This window comes from Homalodisca vitripennis, chromosome X (genome assembly GCF_021130785.1).
Source record: "Homalodisca vitripennis isolate AUS2020 chromosome X, UT_GWSS_2.1, whole genome shotgun sequence".
In the NCBI taxonomy this organism is placed as follows: Eukaryota; Metazoa; Arthropoda; class Insecta; order Hemiptera; family Cicadellidae; genus Homalodisca; species Homalodisca vitripennis.
Window position 1 is genome coordinate 73,667,501 of NC_060215.1, and position 16,646 is coordinate 73,684,146.

A 16,646-nucleotide genomic window follows, 5' to 3' on the forward strand; every position below is an offset into this window, starting at 1 on the left:
TTGATAATGCTCCTTCACATCCGTCTGCAGATGTGCTGGTCAGTGGGGACATTACCGTCAAGTTTTTGCCCTCTAATGTAACAGCGCTATTACAGCCCATGGACCAGGGGGTTCTCGAGAACACGGTGTAGTTGAGATTCTCAAAACATTTAATGTGAAAACTGTAATGTACATGATTGCAGAATCTTGGGAACAAGTGACTAGAGTCAGCTTAATTAAATCTTGGAAAAAACTGTGGAAGGGTGTATGCGACTTGCCTGAAAATATAATTCAACCAGTGGGGAACTGTAATATGGAAATGACTCTCCAGACGATGTCCAGCCCAAGAACTTTTGGATATGTTCCAAAATATTGAAGGCTGCTCTGAAGTCGATGAAAATGACATTACTCTGTGGTTAGGGGCAGACAATAACGGAGGCTATGAGCCACTTACTGACGAGGAAGTGATCGCGTCGTTTTTACCTGATGCTAATGAATAAGACGCTGAGGAGGCAGATGGGGACATTGAAGATTCAGTGATGACTCAAGGAGATGCAGTGACCAAACTAACGAACTAATGGTTTAATTCGAGTGGCAGGCAGAAACATCGCCGGCTGAATTGCTCATGTTGAAGTGACTGCGGGATCGCACAGCACGCAAGCGGCAGATGACATTGGCACAACCAAAGCTGACTGAGTTTTTTTTACCAGGAAATGAACAGTTATAAATGTACTGTAAGGATTAATAATAATTAAATGTGCATATGTTTGATGTTTTTACAATTACAATATAATGGAGTTTATCTGTAAGTATACCGTATTTTATTAATTTTTACCTAATTCTCCGGCTAACCCAGATTTTCGTTAATCTGGATCAGCCGCGGTCCCGATTAATGCGACTTATCGAGGTTCCACTGTACTTTCCAACAATATCAAAACACTTCTTATGTTTAAAAACAACCTTTTGTATAGTGTTGTCATAGAAAATTGTCACTGGATCTTTCACTCTCCAGGTGAGCATGCTACCACTACGCCACAAAACCCTTACTTTCTATGATTCAATTGTTTTTTATTTTACCATTTCTGTCACATGTGTGCTTAAATAGCCAAACTAACATATGTGGAAGATCAGATACCTGTCAAACGTCTATTTGACTACCTTTAACATTAATTAAATTTGTAAAAATGGCAATAGCGATTGAATCACTATATATATATTGATTCTCTGCACATAATTTTTTATATATAATTAAAAATATCATATTGGGGAAGTAAATAATACTCTAACTTGTAATTTTTTTCTAGCAAAAACGGGTACATATGTATGGTATTCCATAAACGAGACAGTGCGGTAATACAGGTGCAGCAGTCCAGTAAGTAATTATTATTGAACCTACTCTAATTATACACATTCAGTGATAGTATCATTGTCTCTTAACCCTTTGAGGACTAAGGGCCAATCCTTCCGCCTCAATGGTTGTTGTGAAAAGACCACATTGCCAATCCATTAGTCCATTGTAGTGTTGTAAAAAAGGGTGTACAATTTATAGAAATTGCTTGTTTTAATTTAAATGTTATCATTTAAAACACTACTTATCCCTATAGTAAATTACGCCTTACATTTCAATTTAATTATTTATTTTTATATGTGTGTATAAATAAAAATATATGTTCGTTATATAAAATATTAAATTTTGTACAATATTAATATTATTATTATTATTATTATTAAATATTAAGTTTTATACGTCATCCGCTATGCTTCCCACGTCACCATTGTCAACAACCTAAAATCTAAACAAAACTTGTGTAGATATATTTTAAACCATTGTTTTAGTATTAAAAGCAATATTAAACAAGCCATGACATATAAATCACGCTACAGGGCTAATGAAAAGTTAGTACAAATATAATTATATTATTTACCTGTAAATCACTTACTTTTTCTATTCTCCTAGCTTGTGAGTAAAACATTGTTATCATCATAACTTTTTTTATTTTAGAATTTAACTTCATAAAAATGTAGTTTTGTTCAAAATAAAATTTTTAACCAAACAAATTGGTTTCCCACGGTTAAATTATTTTTTGTTGCCATCTTTAGAAGCTCAAACTATTTCAAAATAATGTGTAGTAGTATTTTTTTCTCATAAAATATGTTTATTTCCAAACATTTAACGCTTTAACCACTGTATTTCTGGATTCACAGCGACACCCGGGTGCCGGGCTTAGTTACATACCAAGACCCCTCAGCACTGAGTATTTATTCCCATTTCTAGAAGTTTTTGATATAACACGTTATTTAAAGTTTAATAAATAGAGTAAACAATAGACAATGTTTACAACATCTCAAATAATGTCAATTTGTCAAATAATTATAACATACATGGGTTCAGAACTATCTTGCCAACCGTCATCAGATTGTGGAGCTTTTAAGTCAAGAAAAGGGTATCACCAAAAAAGTTCTATCAACACCTCTACCAATAACAAGAGGGGTACCCCAAGGTTCTGTTCTGGGGCCAGCTCTCTTTATCCTGACAACAAATGACCTACCAGCATATCTAAGCGACAGTTGTACTCCCATAATGTACGCTGATGATACTACCCTTGTGCTGGGTAAGGAGAGTACCGAATTACTTCAGATAAGTACATTTATTGCCACAAATCTAGCCACTCAATACTGCAATGAAAATGACTTAGTTATAAACACACAGAAAACTAAGCAAATTATGTTTGGCAGAAGAGGAAGGGAGGACCCAGCATTACCTGAGGTGGAAGTGGAAGAGAGTGCATGCTTCCTGGGCATTACCATTGACAGTTCCTTTACTTGGACAGCCCACATTGACAATGTATGGAAAAATTGAACACTGGTATATTTTTAATGCGAAGAATGACGCAAATTGGCACTCCAGAAATAGCAAAAATAATTTACTATGCTTTCTGTGAAACTCACATAAAGTATGGTATAGCTGCATGGGGTGGAACTACCAAGACCAACATGAACAGGATTTTAATATTGCAAAAGAGGGCTGTAAGAACTATACTAGGCCTACAACCTATGGAGAGCTGCCGAGAACATTTTAAGAACCTCAAAATCTTGACTGTATATGCAATGTACATTTGTGAGGTGGCTCACTATGCATCAATCAAAAAACCAGCCCAAGGAACCGACCTTCACAACTATAATACAAGACATGCAAACCGCTTCAATCTCCCAGCTCATCGAACTTCTCTTTTTGCAAAGCAACCAATATATGCCGGTATAAAGATCCTCAACCACCTACCACAAGACTTCAGACAGGGAACTGGTGCAACACTAAAGAACAGACTGAAGAATTTCTTGTTGGACAATCCAAACTACTCAATGGACGAATTTTATCAAACAACCTGGACGTAAGTATACATATTATATTGTATTACAATTTTATGAAAATACTCATGTTTGTATACAGTATTGTTTTGACACCATTGCATTTCTTAAAGAAATTGTAATAAAGAATATTCTGACTTCTGACATATTACCATAATCACACAACTATCTACAAATAAACATCGGAAAACACCTTGTAAATCCAACTTATTACGTAACCATTTCCGAACTCGTGTATGATACAAAGCACGCGGTTTCCAAGTAGTTTGAGTAATGTCCACAAGATTGCACCACCAACTAACAATATCTAGACATTTCTAACATAAAAGAACACCAAGTAACACAATATAACAACTGACAACAAAATTAAACAGCTGATAATATGAAAACGAGTATACTCGGGCGTAGCGGTTGTTCACAAAACTGGAGTTGCGTGATATATCTCGGGCTTGGAGGTAAAAGGGTTAAATTGTATATTACGATATATATATTACCAAATCCATGATTTTTTCAATCTGTCAGCAAAACAGAAGTTTTAGAAGTGGTCTATTTCGCATATATCTTTTTATAAGACAGTAAACATTTTTGGTACTGTAAAAAAATAACCTAAACAATTTTGATCCTCAAAGGGTTAAGTCTGAATGAATTATAGATAATGCTCCTTATTTGTGAAACTAGAATTTTAAGGTATGGTGTAATGATTGAAAGCTACTAAATACACCAAAGTTAGAAAACCTTTCATTTTGTAATAACAAAGGGCATATTTAATTGTTATTGAATACTTCAGCATAAAAATAAGGTTATATTTAGTAAAAAATTTGATATTTCAGATAAAATGGTGCAGGATCCCTCGGAGGCCTGTATTCCTCCTTTTACTGATCCATACCAGATGTCTAGTCCAGTAACACTTATCAGTAAGTTAGTTTTTACATTCAAACTACAATTAATATATTTACATTATTATTACAAATAAATATAACTTGCTAATTGTTGTATACAGCATGTCGAGGCATGTCCCAGAGGAGGTGTGTGGAAAACGTACATTCTGAAATAGCATGTAACAAAAATATGCATTGTAACATTCTTAATACCGGATTTTCTGGATGCCAGTTTGTTTCATCTAATACTGATAAATATAAATGTAGCAGATATGGCTTTCCACACAATGTCTTATTGAATAAAAGGGTAAAAATAAAGATATTATTTTTAAATGGCATACATAATAAACACACTTAAAAAAAGTGATAGTTATAAGTAATGTAAGTGTTAGTTATATAGAACATATTTAGATCTGTTTGTAATAAAGCTAAGAAACTAGTTAATTGTAAGTTTATTGAATCCTCAGAAAATAAAAGTAAGGCAGCATGGTCAATTTTTAAATCTGAACTAGGTAGCTATAAGCTAACAGAAGCTTTCTCTGAACTTAATTATAATAATGACATAATATATATCTGATGGACAGAAAATTTCTGAATATTTTATTACCAAGTTTGTCAACACTTCTAGAGAGATTAATCTGAACCCAGATGTAAACCAATCACTTAAGTATTTGTCTAATTTAAAAACTCTAAATCCTGTCCAATTTAACATTAAACCTGTTTCAGTCAACACAGTATATAATACAATTAAACAACTGAAAAACAAAAAGTCATCAGGTTGGGATGAAATTCCTGTGGATTTGATGAAGCAAGCTGTGGATTTCATTGCTTCACCCCTTTCTATCATAATTAATAGATCATATGAGACGGATTATGTTCCTTACTAACTTAAATATGCAGAAACAAAACCAATTTTCAAGAAAGGAAGTAAGCACAATCCAGAAAACTATAGGCCAGTATCAATTTTGCCTTCTTTTTCCAAAGTGTTTGAAAAAATAGTGACAGATCAAATAATATCTCATTTTGAACACAATAATTTGTTTGTAGATGAGCAATATGGTTTTAGAGCTGGACGAAACACAGTTCAGGCTATTGCAGATTTTGTTTATAGAGTGGCGATTTTGTGTAGACTGGTCCAGGGCCTTTGACTGTGTGGTACATGAAATTCTCTTAGATAAAATTCTCTATTATAATTTTTCTTTCTCTAGTTGGCGCTGGATACACTCTTACCTTTCATCTCGATTCTGCCGTATGGTTGTATAAAAAAAGTAATACGTTATTTAAGTCAGAATGGAAATTATTTAATTGTGGGGTTCCACAAGGATTAATTCTGGGTCCTGTACTATTTTTAATATATTTTAATTATCTCCCAGCAAATACAAATTCTGGTTTAATATTATATGCAGATGATACAACAGCAGTTCTCAAATCTGCTACAAGTATACTACAAGTATTGGCCTTCATATGTTGATTTAAGACTCTCTTTTTGAATTATCAAGATGGTTTGCAGCAAATGGTTTAAATTTGAATTCTATTAAATATGGCAATATGGCATTGAAGTTTGGGGAAGTTCTGGTAGGCTGGCAGAAATTTTCAAAGTCCAAAAGAAATATTTAAGGATTATGACATTTTCCAAAAGAACTTCAAGCAAAGGAATACTTAAAGTCTTAAATCTGTTAACCTGTCCATCGGTTTATGTGCTGAGATGCTTATTGTTCGTAAGGCAAAATTCCGAGCTCTTTTTTGCAAATCACTATAATCATAAATAGAGATATGTTGCACTTTCCAATCCATAGACTTTGTTTGTTTGAGCGTTCACCACAACATTTTGGAAGAAAATTATACAATAAGTTGCCTACTAGATTAAAATCAATACAAAAAGACAATAAATTTAAAATAAAAGTTTCAGATATGTTAAAAGAAAAAAATGTTACTTTATTGAAGAGTATCTATTTGATACAATAATTTAATAACATTGTACATATTTAATTGTATAACATTATACTTAATTAATTAAACTTTTGACTTTGACGATGTTTCATAACCGATAGTAATATCAAGTTCTATTTTGTATCTTGACAATGTCACCCATTCTTACAGCTGTGCTGGATTAAAAGAATGTATGTTATGTAAACTATGACAGTAAAGAATTTGAATTTGAAAAGTTGTAGAGTACCTGCTTTTTACTAATTGGATGCTTAGCTCACTAGTATACTGTCAGTAACAATTCATGGTAGAAAAGGTTATAGGTTAACTTACACTATAATAAAGTCAATTTTGCTTTTTATTTATGTGATTATGAGTTTTACGAGTTACCATGCATTGAAGGAATGTTCTGTACACAGTGTGAAAATATGTGTTGAATTTACTAAATGTCTCAATTCAGAAACGTAAATACTATACTAAGAATGAAAAATTTCATATGTGATATATTAATGCTCCACAATTATCGAGTTTTGTATATGACTAACAAACAGATGGTTAACGCATTAGTGCGTCTTAAAAGTTATCAAATAAAAATTATCAATATTAAACAAGCAAGCCTTTCTTATTGTTTTAGTAATTCTCTTATAATGAGTTATTATTATAATTCTCTTATAGTGAGTTATCATTATAATTCTCTTATAATGATCTGAATTGATCAATGTTGTAGCGGTGTCCCTGCCCGAGACCAGATGTCCTCTTGCTGGTCAATATATAGCCAGTAGTGGTCAGGCCACCTGGACCCTGCCTTCGGATCCAGATCCACTTTGCCACTCCAACACAACTGTTTCTATCAGTTGCTTTGCTTCTCCAAATGCTATCACTTTTCAAACTTGTTCATCTGAATCCAGTGCAGGCAAGTGTAATTTATATCTGTAAAATATTTCTCTATAACAACTATTGTATAGATACCAAATTTTTGAAGGACATAGAAAATTATTTTCCAGAAAACTCATACAGTTATAATAAAATTCTCCACTAAACCTTATTTCCAAGAATTTTATATAATCAGCTTTGGATTCAGCAAAATAAAACTACATTTACAGGATCTTTTGTATCTTTTGTGCATTTATATGTTGTTTGTAATTCATGGTTAAAAAAGAAATGTGCTTACACAACCAAATAAATGCAATTACATGAAAATATAAAGGGACTTCTAGTGTCAATACTACACAAGTCCAAATACTAAGAAAGATAAAGAGTAGGCCTAAGAGAGTTAAGGACTCAAAAATTGAAGAAACCATTTTGCAAAATATTGAAAACAACCCAAGCAGTAGGACAATACAAGAAGTTAGTGTTTTGCAAGTGGGACAGATGACTGTGTGGAGAGTGTACAATGTGTACACTTTATTACAGAAATTACAAGCTCTTTCACCAGCAATCTATCCAATAAAGGTAAATTTCTGACAGTATTTCTTTTACTTCCTCGATTTGACTCATCAATTCTATATTATGGCAAGGCCACTTTAAAAAACATTATGAACTTTCATAATTATCGTAACTGAACCAATGAAAACCTGTTTACACTGTTATTTGCTGGTAAAACCTAATGAATAGTTCATTATTTCTTTTAAAGTAGAGAACTATTTTAAATGGAGTTTCCTTTAAGCAGTTGTTCTGATAAAAAACAAAATAAATTCAGTGAAAATTTATGTTTAATACGTTATACATAATAAATGCCCCTTTATTTCTAAACCTAAAATAAGATACTTCTTAAAATTAGTGAAGCTAGTATTTACAACTTTCCAAACTAAACATCAGAAGCAAGTCAATGTAAATTTATGAGAGTGTATTTTTGAAAATTTTTGTTGGGGCCATGAAACAGTAAAAACCATGGACATTTTATAGTTTATTATTAACATTTATAATTTCTGCTGATTAGGAAATGTGGTGTTATAATTAAGACAGGATTTGTAATTCATGCACAATGAAGCACCAGCTAACTTGACATTACATATGAGGTGTTGTTTAATCAATATTTGTAGCAAGAAATGAATAAACAGTGAAGGATCGGCAGGTTAGCCTACTAGATCTTTTGATTTTTATTCATTGTATTTCTATCTGTGGAGCACAATAAAACATTAGTTTATACTCAAAACCTATTGAAAACATTCAAGCTCTTCATCAGTATATTCTTGCAAGAGAATTTGTGCAACTACTGTCGCATAATGTGAACAAGTATAGCAAATTTTACTCCCGAGAACTGTTGCTACAGCTGCATCGCTTATTGTTGCCGGAGTCAAAGGTAAAATCTGTTCACTCATGACAGTGATATCTCTTGGCAATGTTTATAATTGAAATTTTAGTGTCTGACACTGCTCTTCAGTTCTTGCAGCCAACTGTCCGATACTGCTCTTAAATATTCATTTACATCTGTCTGACAGTAGTTGTTACAGCACTCACAAGATCTTGCACCCATTTAGACTAGCAATCTTTACTGTCAGGCACAAAACTTCTTACTAGTGTAAACGTAGCTTCAGACATACATTTTTAAAAGATTACATAGTTTATTAACTTGTATTTTAGTTTTGTTTGTATTGAGAACATTTTCAACATTTGGTAGAAACTTATAACCTTATTACAGTGATACTTAAAATCCCTTTACAAAGTTTACTATTATAAAATAAATAAATAAATCGTTTTCATCAAATGGAGCTAATATATTTTATTTGAAAACTCAGTCATTATAATAGTAATAAAATATGGACTGATGTAACAAATTAAATATAAAGATAACATGTGATAAGATAATGGTAAGTTCTTATAATTTATATCAACTGTACAGGTCACCATGCAAATTCACAAATTCATTAGTCCAATCTCATAATATTGAGCTATGTGTATTAGATACCACATGTTGTCCTAGTTATAATTAGTTGTTGATTCAAATGTTCAATCAGATTTGTAAGCCAAATCTCTTGTTTTGATTATGTTTGTAACCAGGCTATATACATAAAGAATGTTGTGAGAATAATCGTTATTAAATATTTCAGTCTACAATTGCCATGGCACTTGGTCTGATAACCGCACAACGTATGTGATTGCATCTCCAGTCAGCCGAAAGTCCACAGATGCCAAAAGATACTGTTTCATCCTCAATCAGAGAAATGGATACATGACTCTTCATCGGTTATCAGATTCATGCAATCTCTCAGCGAACCGCATCACTTCACCTTTAAACCTAACATTACAAGGTAAGCATCTCAGACTCTTATCAAGAGTAAACTTTTTGTATCTTTGTTTTACCTGATGTTACCACATCTGCACCATTATTTTAATTCTCCTTCCTTTCATTCTCTCATGTGTTGGCTCTCTTGTGTTCCTCCATCCTTACTCATACCACTTCAACCAACTCTTTAATCTTTTTCAATAATGGTTTTTCTCTGAAATGAAATAAAAAATACCTTTAATACAGATGTGGAGTTAGGGATATAAAATCCACCACTACAGACTCGGCAGATTTTCTATTTACTGACTTAATTCCTCATTTTATTAGGAAGGGAGCCAAGGGGGTTGTGCATGTACTTCAAGCTGTTTACATATTTTTGGTGTTATAATCACTTATGTTAAGTTGAAACCTCATGTTGTCACTTCCCAATGTGGTTTATAACTTTGTGGCAAGGGATGAAAATGGAGACATTGCCTGTTTAAACAACTGTCTGTAAATTAATAATGGTAGTAGATAAGAGGATTGAAAATAACACTTGATAGACTTGGAGAAATATGTTCTTTTTAAAATTTTCCTTACAAAATATGCTCTATCTTTTGTAGTTTTGGGTAATTAATATTTCTATACTAAGCATATTTTTTCAATTTTCCTTCAGTTATCAACACTTAATAGTTTTTAATTAAAATAAGAAATAATAGTAGCCTAACAGAAAAGAGTTTTTATTTTAAAATACATAATTAAACTATTTTTAAAATTTAGCTACAATTATAGTGTATTCAGTAAACAAGTCTGTGATATTGTACTCATCATTTCAAACAATATGTCTTATAAACATAGTTTGACAAATGTGTATTTTAGCCTCAAGCCGCCATTTTGTATATTTGATAAAAATTAATATCTCTAGAAGTAGGAAAGCTACATATACCAAATTTTTTACATATGTACTAATAAAGAAGCTTATACCTAAGAAGAAGAAGCTTTGAACAAATATTGGTGTGATTTCCTTTGATATTAACATAATGGCGCCTGTTTTAAAGTCAAATAAGAAAAAAAAAACCAGTGTAGTTTATTTTCTCAATGAAATCAGTTAACACGTAAGCAAGCATGATCACTTTTTATGTATGTTTGCACAAGCCAGGAGGAAGAAAAATGTTGTCAATTGAAAGCTATTAGCTGTTTTGCATAAGTTATAAAAAGTTTACAAATCCCCCAGGGGCTCATAATTTTTATGAGTACGTGGATGGTGACCACGGGGTTACCCGAGCTGAGTATGTCATTACTTCCACTTACTTGTGGCATGCTCCTTGCATGGGATTCTATTTTATTTATTTTCTAAATAGGATCCCATATACTCTCTTCTACTTGTGGCCACCCTGGGCCAACCTCTGTCATTTCCGACACTGGAACTTCCAGGAGTCTTTTCACTTTCTTTCTCTTCCTCTATCATCATCCGACCGTTCCAGTGCATGACTCGCTGGGAATGCTTAAGCCGGTGGTGGAGCCTTGTCTGGCGCCGGTGAGAGCTGATGTGAGCTTGCTCTGCTGAGGCGTGTCGTGTACTGGTTCAGTAGCCAGTCACTTCAATGTCCTTGGTCAGGAAGTGTGTAATGAGCAGGAGTGTCGGAGCTCCTGCTGCAACGTGCGAGCCCAGGCCTTGCGAGTATACCCAGTCTGGTTAAACGAGTCAACACCGGGGATCTAGGGTAGATTAACCTGGGCCCCCACGGGACTCAGTTTTATCAAGGGCGTGCCTGTTCCTGGTGTATCTCGGCCTGCACCCTTACTCACGATGCCCTGGTTAAAATCCTTATGGAAACCGAAATCACCCCAAAATTAGGGCAAAGCGTGATAGCAAGAGATCAAAGTGATCTGGAGAAAAAACAACATTTGTCTGACTCAGAATGTGAGCTTGATCAAAACAAAAAAAAAAAAACAAAGAAAAATGGAGAAAGCACAAAGTAACGATGAGATAAATATTCCTACACCTTTATTTCTTGTACTGAGTCATATGGAAGATGGAAAAATGTTGACTAAGGTGAGCCCGTTCCTTATCCACAAATCTTAGTAGCCTGTGGAGGGCAACCAAAATCTATAAGGAAGCTGAGGAATGGAACTATCCTGGTGGAGGCTGCAAATTGCATCCAATCCAAGAAGTTCCTGAAAATGATGAGCTTTTTCGCCCAGGTAGCAATTACTGTCGAGCCTCATGCCTCTCTGAACTCTTCCAAGGGAATCGTCTTCTGTCAAGACCTTATGGACTGCAATGAAGAGGAAATCAAGGATGAGCTGCAGTGTGAGATGGTGACAGATGTGGTCAGAATAGTTCGGACAGGAGTAAAGGTTCCTACCCTGGGTCTCATTATAACCTTTTCAAAACCCCATCCGCCAGAAACCATCAAAGCCGGTTATTTGTCTCTGTCTGTGCGGCCGTACTTTAAAAACCTCCCAGCGGTGTTTCCGCTGTCAGAGGTTTGGGCACTTCAGTAAAGTGTGTTTTTTGTCCCCGCTGCGGTGATGAAGGACACCAAGAGGAGGGGTGCAAAAATGAGACGTGATGCATCAATTGCAAGGGAAAACATCTGGCATATTCAAGAGTGTAATATCTTTAAAGAAGAAAAAGAAATATTAAAAATCATGACTATCGAAAAACTTTCATTTAACGAGGCGCGTAAAGAGTACAGGAGGAGGGTCGCCCCAACTCCAAAAAAAGGAATTTCTTACTCTGAAGATGTATCTGTCCCTGTCCAGTCCGCACAGTGTTCCTCATGTACAGTCTTGGAGGGTATGGTGCGTGCATTAACTGAGCAGGTGGCTGCTCTGGTTCAGCACCTCGCCGCAGGTACTGGGGAACAGTCGGTGGTCTTGCCCAGTAAATCTCCCCGAGACGTTCAGACCTCCACTAAACCTAATGCACAGTCTTGTGTTAAACCTTCACCAGGAGGTCTTACATACAGAGATAAAGTTCAGCAAAATTTGAAACCTGGCTTAAGTTTAGAAGAGAGAAAGAAACTGTCAGAAAAGCTTAAGAAGAATATTCAAACTAAAGTCGATAACAGGTCAAAAGTGCCTGCTAGGAACCTTAATACGTCATCATCTAAGTCATCTCAACTGTCCATCAATGATAATGACACAGCTGAGGACCCATTGCAGCTCCGGACGGAGTTCCAAACGTTACATGGAACTTTCCGCCCTGTAACAAAACAAAGAAAAAAATTACTATGTAGTAAAGAAGTAAAATATTGCATGAATTGTAATAATAATATAAAGTCATGCTTATTCAATAGAATATTAATGGTTTAAGAAGTCATTTAGAGGATTTAAAACTACTTATAAATACAAAACAATAATATGTATTCAAGAAACCAAATTAGGTCCTCACATACCACTTAAAATCAATGGTTATGACACTTTTCTTTTAGATCACCAGCAAGAAATAGCCTGTAGCGGTGTTGCGATTTTTTCGCATTCTTGTTTGAACGCCAGAGTCTTGAACATCGTCACAAATCTACAAGCAATTATAATAACAATCAACATTCCTATTAAAATAACAATCTGCTCTATATACATCCCATCCTTACCTTAAGACCTGGTCCTTGACAATCTGCGTGATCTAATCAATCAGATTCCCTCTCCGTTCTTGATTGTTGGCCAACGCACATCATTGTTCCTGAGGTTCCAGTCATTATAGTCAGAGGGGTATCATGCTTTCGGGGTTGTGGGATGAGGAGCAAACGGTCGTACTCAATGACGGGTCGGCCACCTACATGTGTCCTAGGACCGGCGTGTGGTCGGCAATTGATTTGTCGATATGCAGTCCGTGTTTGGGAACCAGGGTCCACTGGTCCGTTCTTCCCGACCTGTCATGGAGTGACCATGCGCCCATTACCAAAGCCTTTTAATCGCTTCCTTCTGCAATCAACAGGCCTCCAAGGAGGAAAATTCAGAAAGCGGATTGGAATGAATTTAGAAATAGCTTAAATCCTCTAACCATTATTACTGAAAATACTGACATTGAAATAGTAACTACATCATTTACATCAGCTCTTATTTCAGCGGGCCGAATTGAGCATTCCCAAATCCTCAGGGAAACAAAGTCGTCACGCAGTTCTGTGGTGGTCAGAGGAATGTTCAAAGGCTCTAAAAGACCGTAGAAAATGTCTTAAGGTATTTAACAGATGTCCTACAGCACAAAATCTTTAAAATTACAGAAGTTTGAGAGCAAAGGTTAGACTATATTGAAAAAATAAAGAGAACTACTCCTACGTCTGATCTTTGGAAAAAACTACGTTCAGTTTGCAGCAGGTCCTCTCCACCTTCCGTAATTGGTCTAGAACGTCACGGTGATATAGTGACAGATCCTCAGACAGTTGCCAACTTGTTTGCGGCTCGCTTTGAGCAAGTTTCCAAGACGTTGTCGTATTGCCTCGACTTTCAACATTTTAAAGCTGCTCAGGAAAGGTTAGATATTAATTTAAATCTAAATAACGTTTTCCCTTTAAACCTTCCCTTTACCATAAACGAACTCGATTTGTCCCTTAAGGCCACATCAAACTCCGCACCAGGTCCTGACAGTATACATTATGCCATGATGCGGCACCTGATGGAAGAAACTAAGAAAGATCTTTTAACTTTATACAACAGAATTTATTTAGAAAATTTATTTCCTACATCTTGGCGTCATTCACATATTATCGCTCTACATAAACCGGGCCAGGATAGAGCGTCTCCAAGTAGTTATCGGCCTATATCCCTTAGTAGTTGCCTCTGCAAAGTACTTGAAAGAATGGTCAATAGAAGGCTTGTGTGGTATTTGGAAAAAAACAATCTTCTGGCGACTGCTCAGTGTGGATTTCGGCAGAGCAGGTCTACTGCAGATCATCTGTTGTGTTTGGAGACGTCCATCCTAAACTCTTTTATTCAAGGAAAACACTTAGCTGCTGTTTTCTTTGACTTGTCGAAAGCCAATGACACTGCATGGAGAAGGGGTATTGTAAATAAATTAATATCCTGGGGTGTTGGTGGTCACATGGCGGCATTCATAAATGGCTTTTTGTCAGACAGAACTATCCAAGTAAGACTCGGGAAAACTCTTTCTGATCCTCTCATTCGAGAAAATGGAATCCCACAAGGAAGTGTTTTAAGCTGCACCCTGTTTACCATTGCAATAAATGAAATTGCACCGTATGTTATACCTCCTGTACACTGTTCTTTGTTTGTAGACGGTTTTGCCATTTTCATCTCGGCAAAGAAACTGTCTACATCTGAAAGAGCTCTGCAGTTTACTATAAACCGGCTTGAACAGTAGTGTAGAGTAACGGGTTTTTCGTTTTCCCCATCGAAAACTAAGAGCATGGTCTTTTCTAGGCTTCAAACCATGGAGAAGCCAACACTAACTTTGATCGGACAGAGAATACCAACCGTCGAGGAAATAAAATTCCTGGGTCTCATGTTTGATTCTCGTCTTACTTGGGTGGCACACATCCGAAATCTTAAAAACAAATGTTTAAAACGCCTTAACATCTTGAGAGCTCTGAGCTGAACAAAGTGGGGAGCTCTGACCGGAGCTGCTTGCTCAAATTTTACAAAGACATCATTCGTTCCTGCCTAGATTATGGTTGCCATGCTTATGGATCAGCAACAGCAAATGTTCTTAAAATGTTAGATACAGTTAAAAACTCTGCCTTACGATTGGCCACTGGAACTTTTCGTTTCACCCCCATTATCAGTCTGCTTGCTGAAACTGGACAATCCTCCCTTGTCTACAGACGACTGCAATTGTCCCTAAATTATATATATATGCAATATCATCAAAACCTGAAAACCCTGCTTTTGAATCAGTCCTCAAACGAGACCCCGCCACCCATCACCCATAGGTGTCAGGGTAATCTTATGTCGAACAATTAAGACTAGATGAGTACGAGTTTAGGGTAGTACATCAATGTGACGTTCCACCTTGGATAGTCACAAAACCTGAGATAAATACAAGTCTGTCTAAATACAATAAGTCCTCTACTACAGATATCCTATACCAACAGGAGTTCTGTCGGATTATGCAGCCTAGCTTCCTGCGATGTTGTATATACCGACGGATCGAAGGACAATTCGAGGACGGGTTGTGCATTCGTTGCTGCTGGTAGTCGCTACGGCTTCCGTCTCCCTAAGGATTCCTCTATCTTTATAGCGGAACTAACAGCCATAGAGAAGGCCCTCAACATCACTTGGTCTAGAACTGGGAGGTTAGCGGTCTGTACAGACTCCCTCAGCAGTTTACAGGGTATTAGTGATATGTTCTCAAAGAACATAATAGTTCGGGATATATGGAAATCCATACATTCACTACAATGTGAAAGCGTCAACGCAGTTTTTGTCTGGGTACACCGGGTCACGTGGGTATTCCGGGAAACGAGCTGGCGGATGAAGGAGCGAAGGATGCACTGGAACTTCAGCCTTTTACTACACGGATGATGGCATCTGACATTATCCTGGTGGTGAAGGCTAAAATAAAAGAAAAGTGGAGTTCTGAGTGGCAGGCAGTCGGGAATAACAAGCTGCGCCGTATTAAGGATTGTGTGAAACCATGGGGTACAGCCAGCTACAGCAATCGTCGTGAGGAGGTTTTGTTGTGTCGCCTGCGTTTAGGTCACACACTGCTGATTCACAGCTTTCTCATGAAAAGAGAGAATCCTCCAGTCTGCGACACATGTGACACTGTTGTAGATGGAACTTATATTGGTTACTGTTAACTTAATTACATTAAAACATAAAACCAATATTTAATACTTTTATTTTTGTGAGGCCTTTCGATAGCAAGGCTATCTTAGTCAGACACATCACAAAAGTCTGTGATGTGATCTTTTGTGATGTGTCTGACGAAGATAGCCTTGCTATCGAAAGGCCTCACAAAAATAAAAGTATTAAATATTGGTTTTTTAATGTAATTAACATGTGACACTGTTGTAACAGTCGAGCATGTTCTTGTCGACTGCCCTCGCTTCTCAAGATTCCGTCACGTTCTTAATCTGTCAGTTTCGTTAACTGATTTCCTCGGCGACAAAGAGGCTATAATTGGGAGGCTCTTTGCTTTCTTAAAAGAATCCTCCCTTTTAGCTTGCATATAGTTCTTGTTATTAATTTATTAATGTATATTTTGTTATTTGTTACGCTAATTTATCTTAGATTTACCCTTGTTATTTAGTTTTTAATGTTTGTTCTTCTGTTTGTTAGATTTACAAGTATTACCAGTATGGCCCATTTACAGCCATGCCGGTAGT

At 35.9% G+C, this 16,646-nt stretch overlaps 1 protein-coding gene across 2 annotated transcripts in view; it reads left to right on the plus strand.

Annotated features, from left to right (window-relative positions):
• LOC124369211 overlaps positions 1-16,646 on the plus strand; it is a 64,903-nt gene that overhangs the window by 45,447 nt on the left and 2,810 nt on the right. For both annotated transcript variants that reach the window (XM_046827050.1, XM_046827051.1), the window contains 4 exons: positions 1,284-1,351; positions 4,176-4,259; positions 6,877-7,062; positions 9,200-9,400. In XM_046827050.1, coding sequence (XP_046683006.1) covers positions 1,284-1,351; positions 4,176-4,259; positions 6,877-7,062; positions 9,200-9,400 — 539 coding nt within the window. The remainder of the gene's footprint in view (positions 1-1,283; positions 1,352-4,175; positions 4,260-6,876; positions 7,063-9,199; positions 9,401-16,646) is intronic.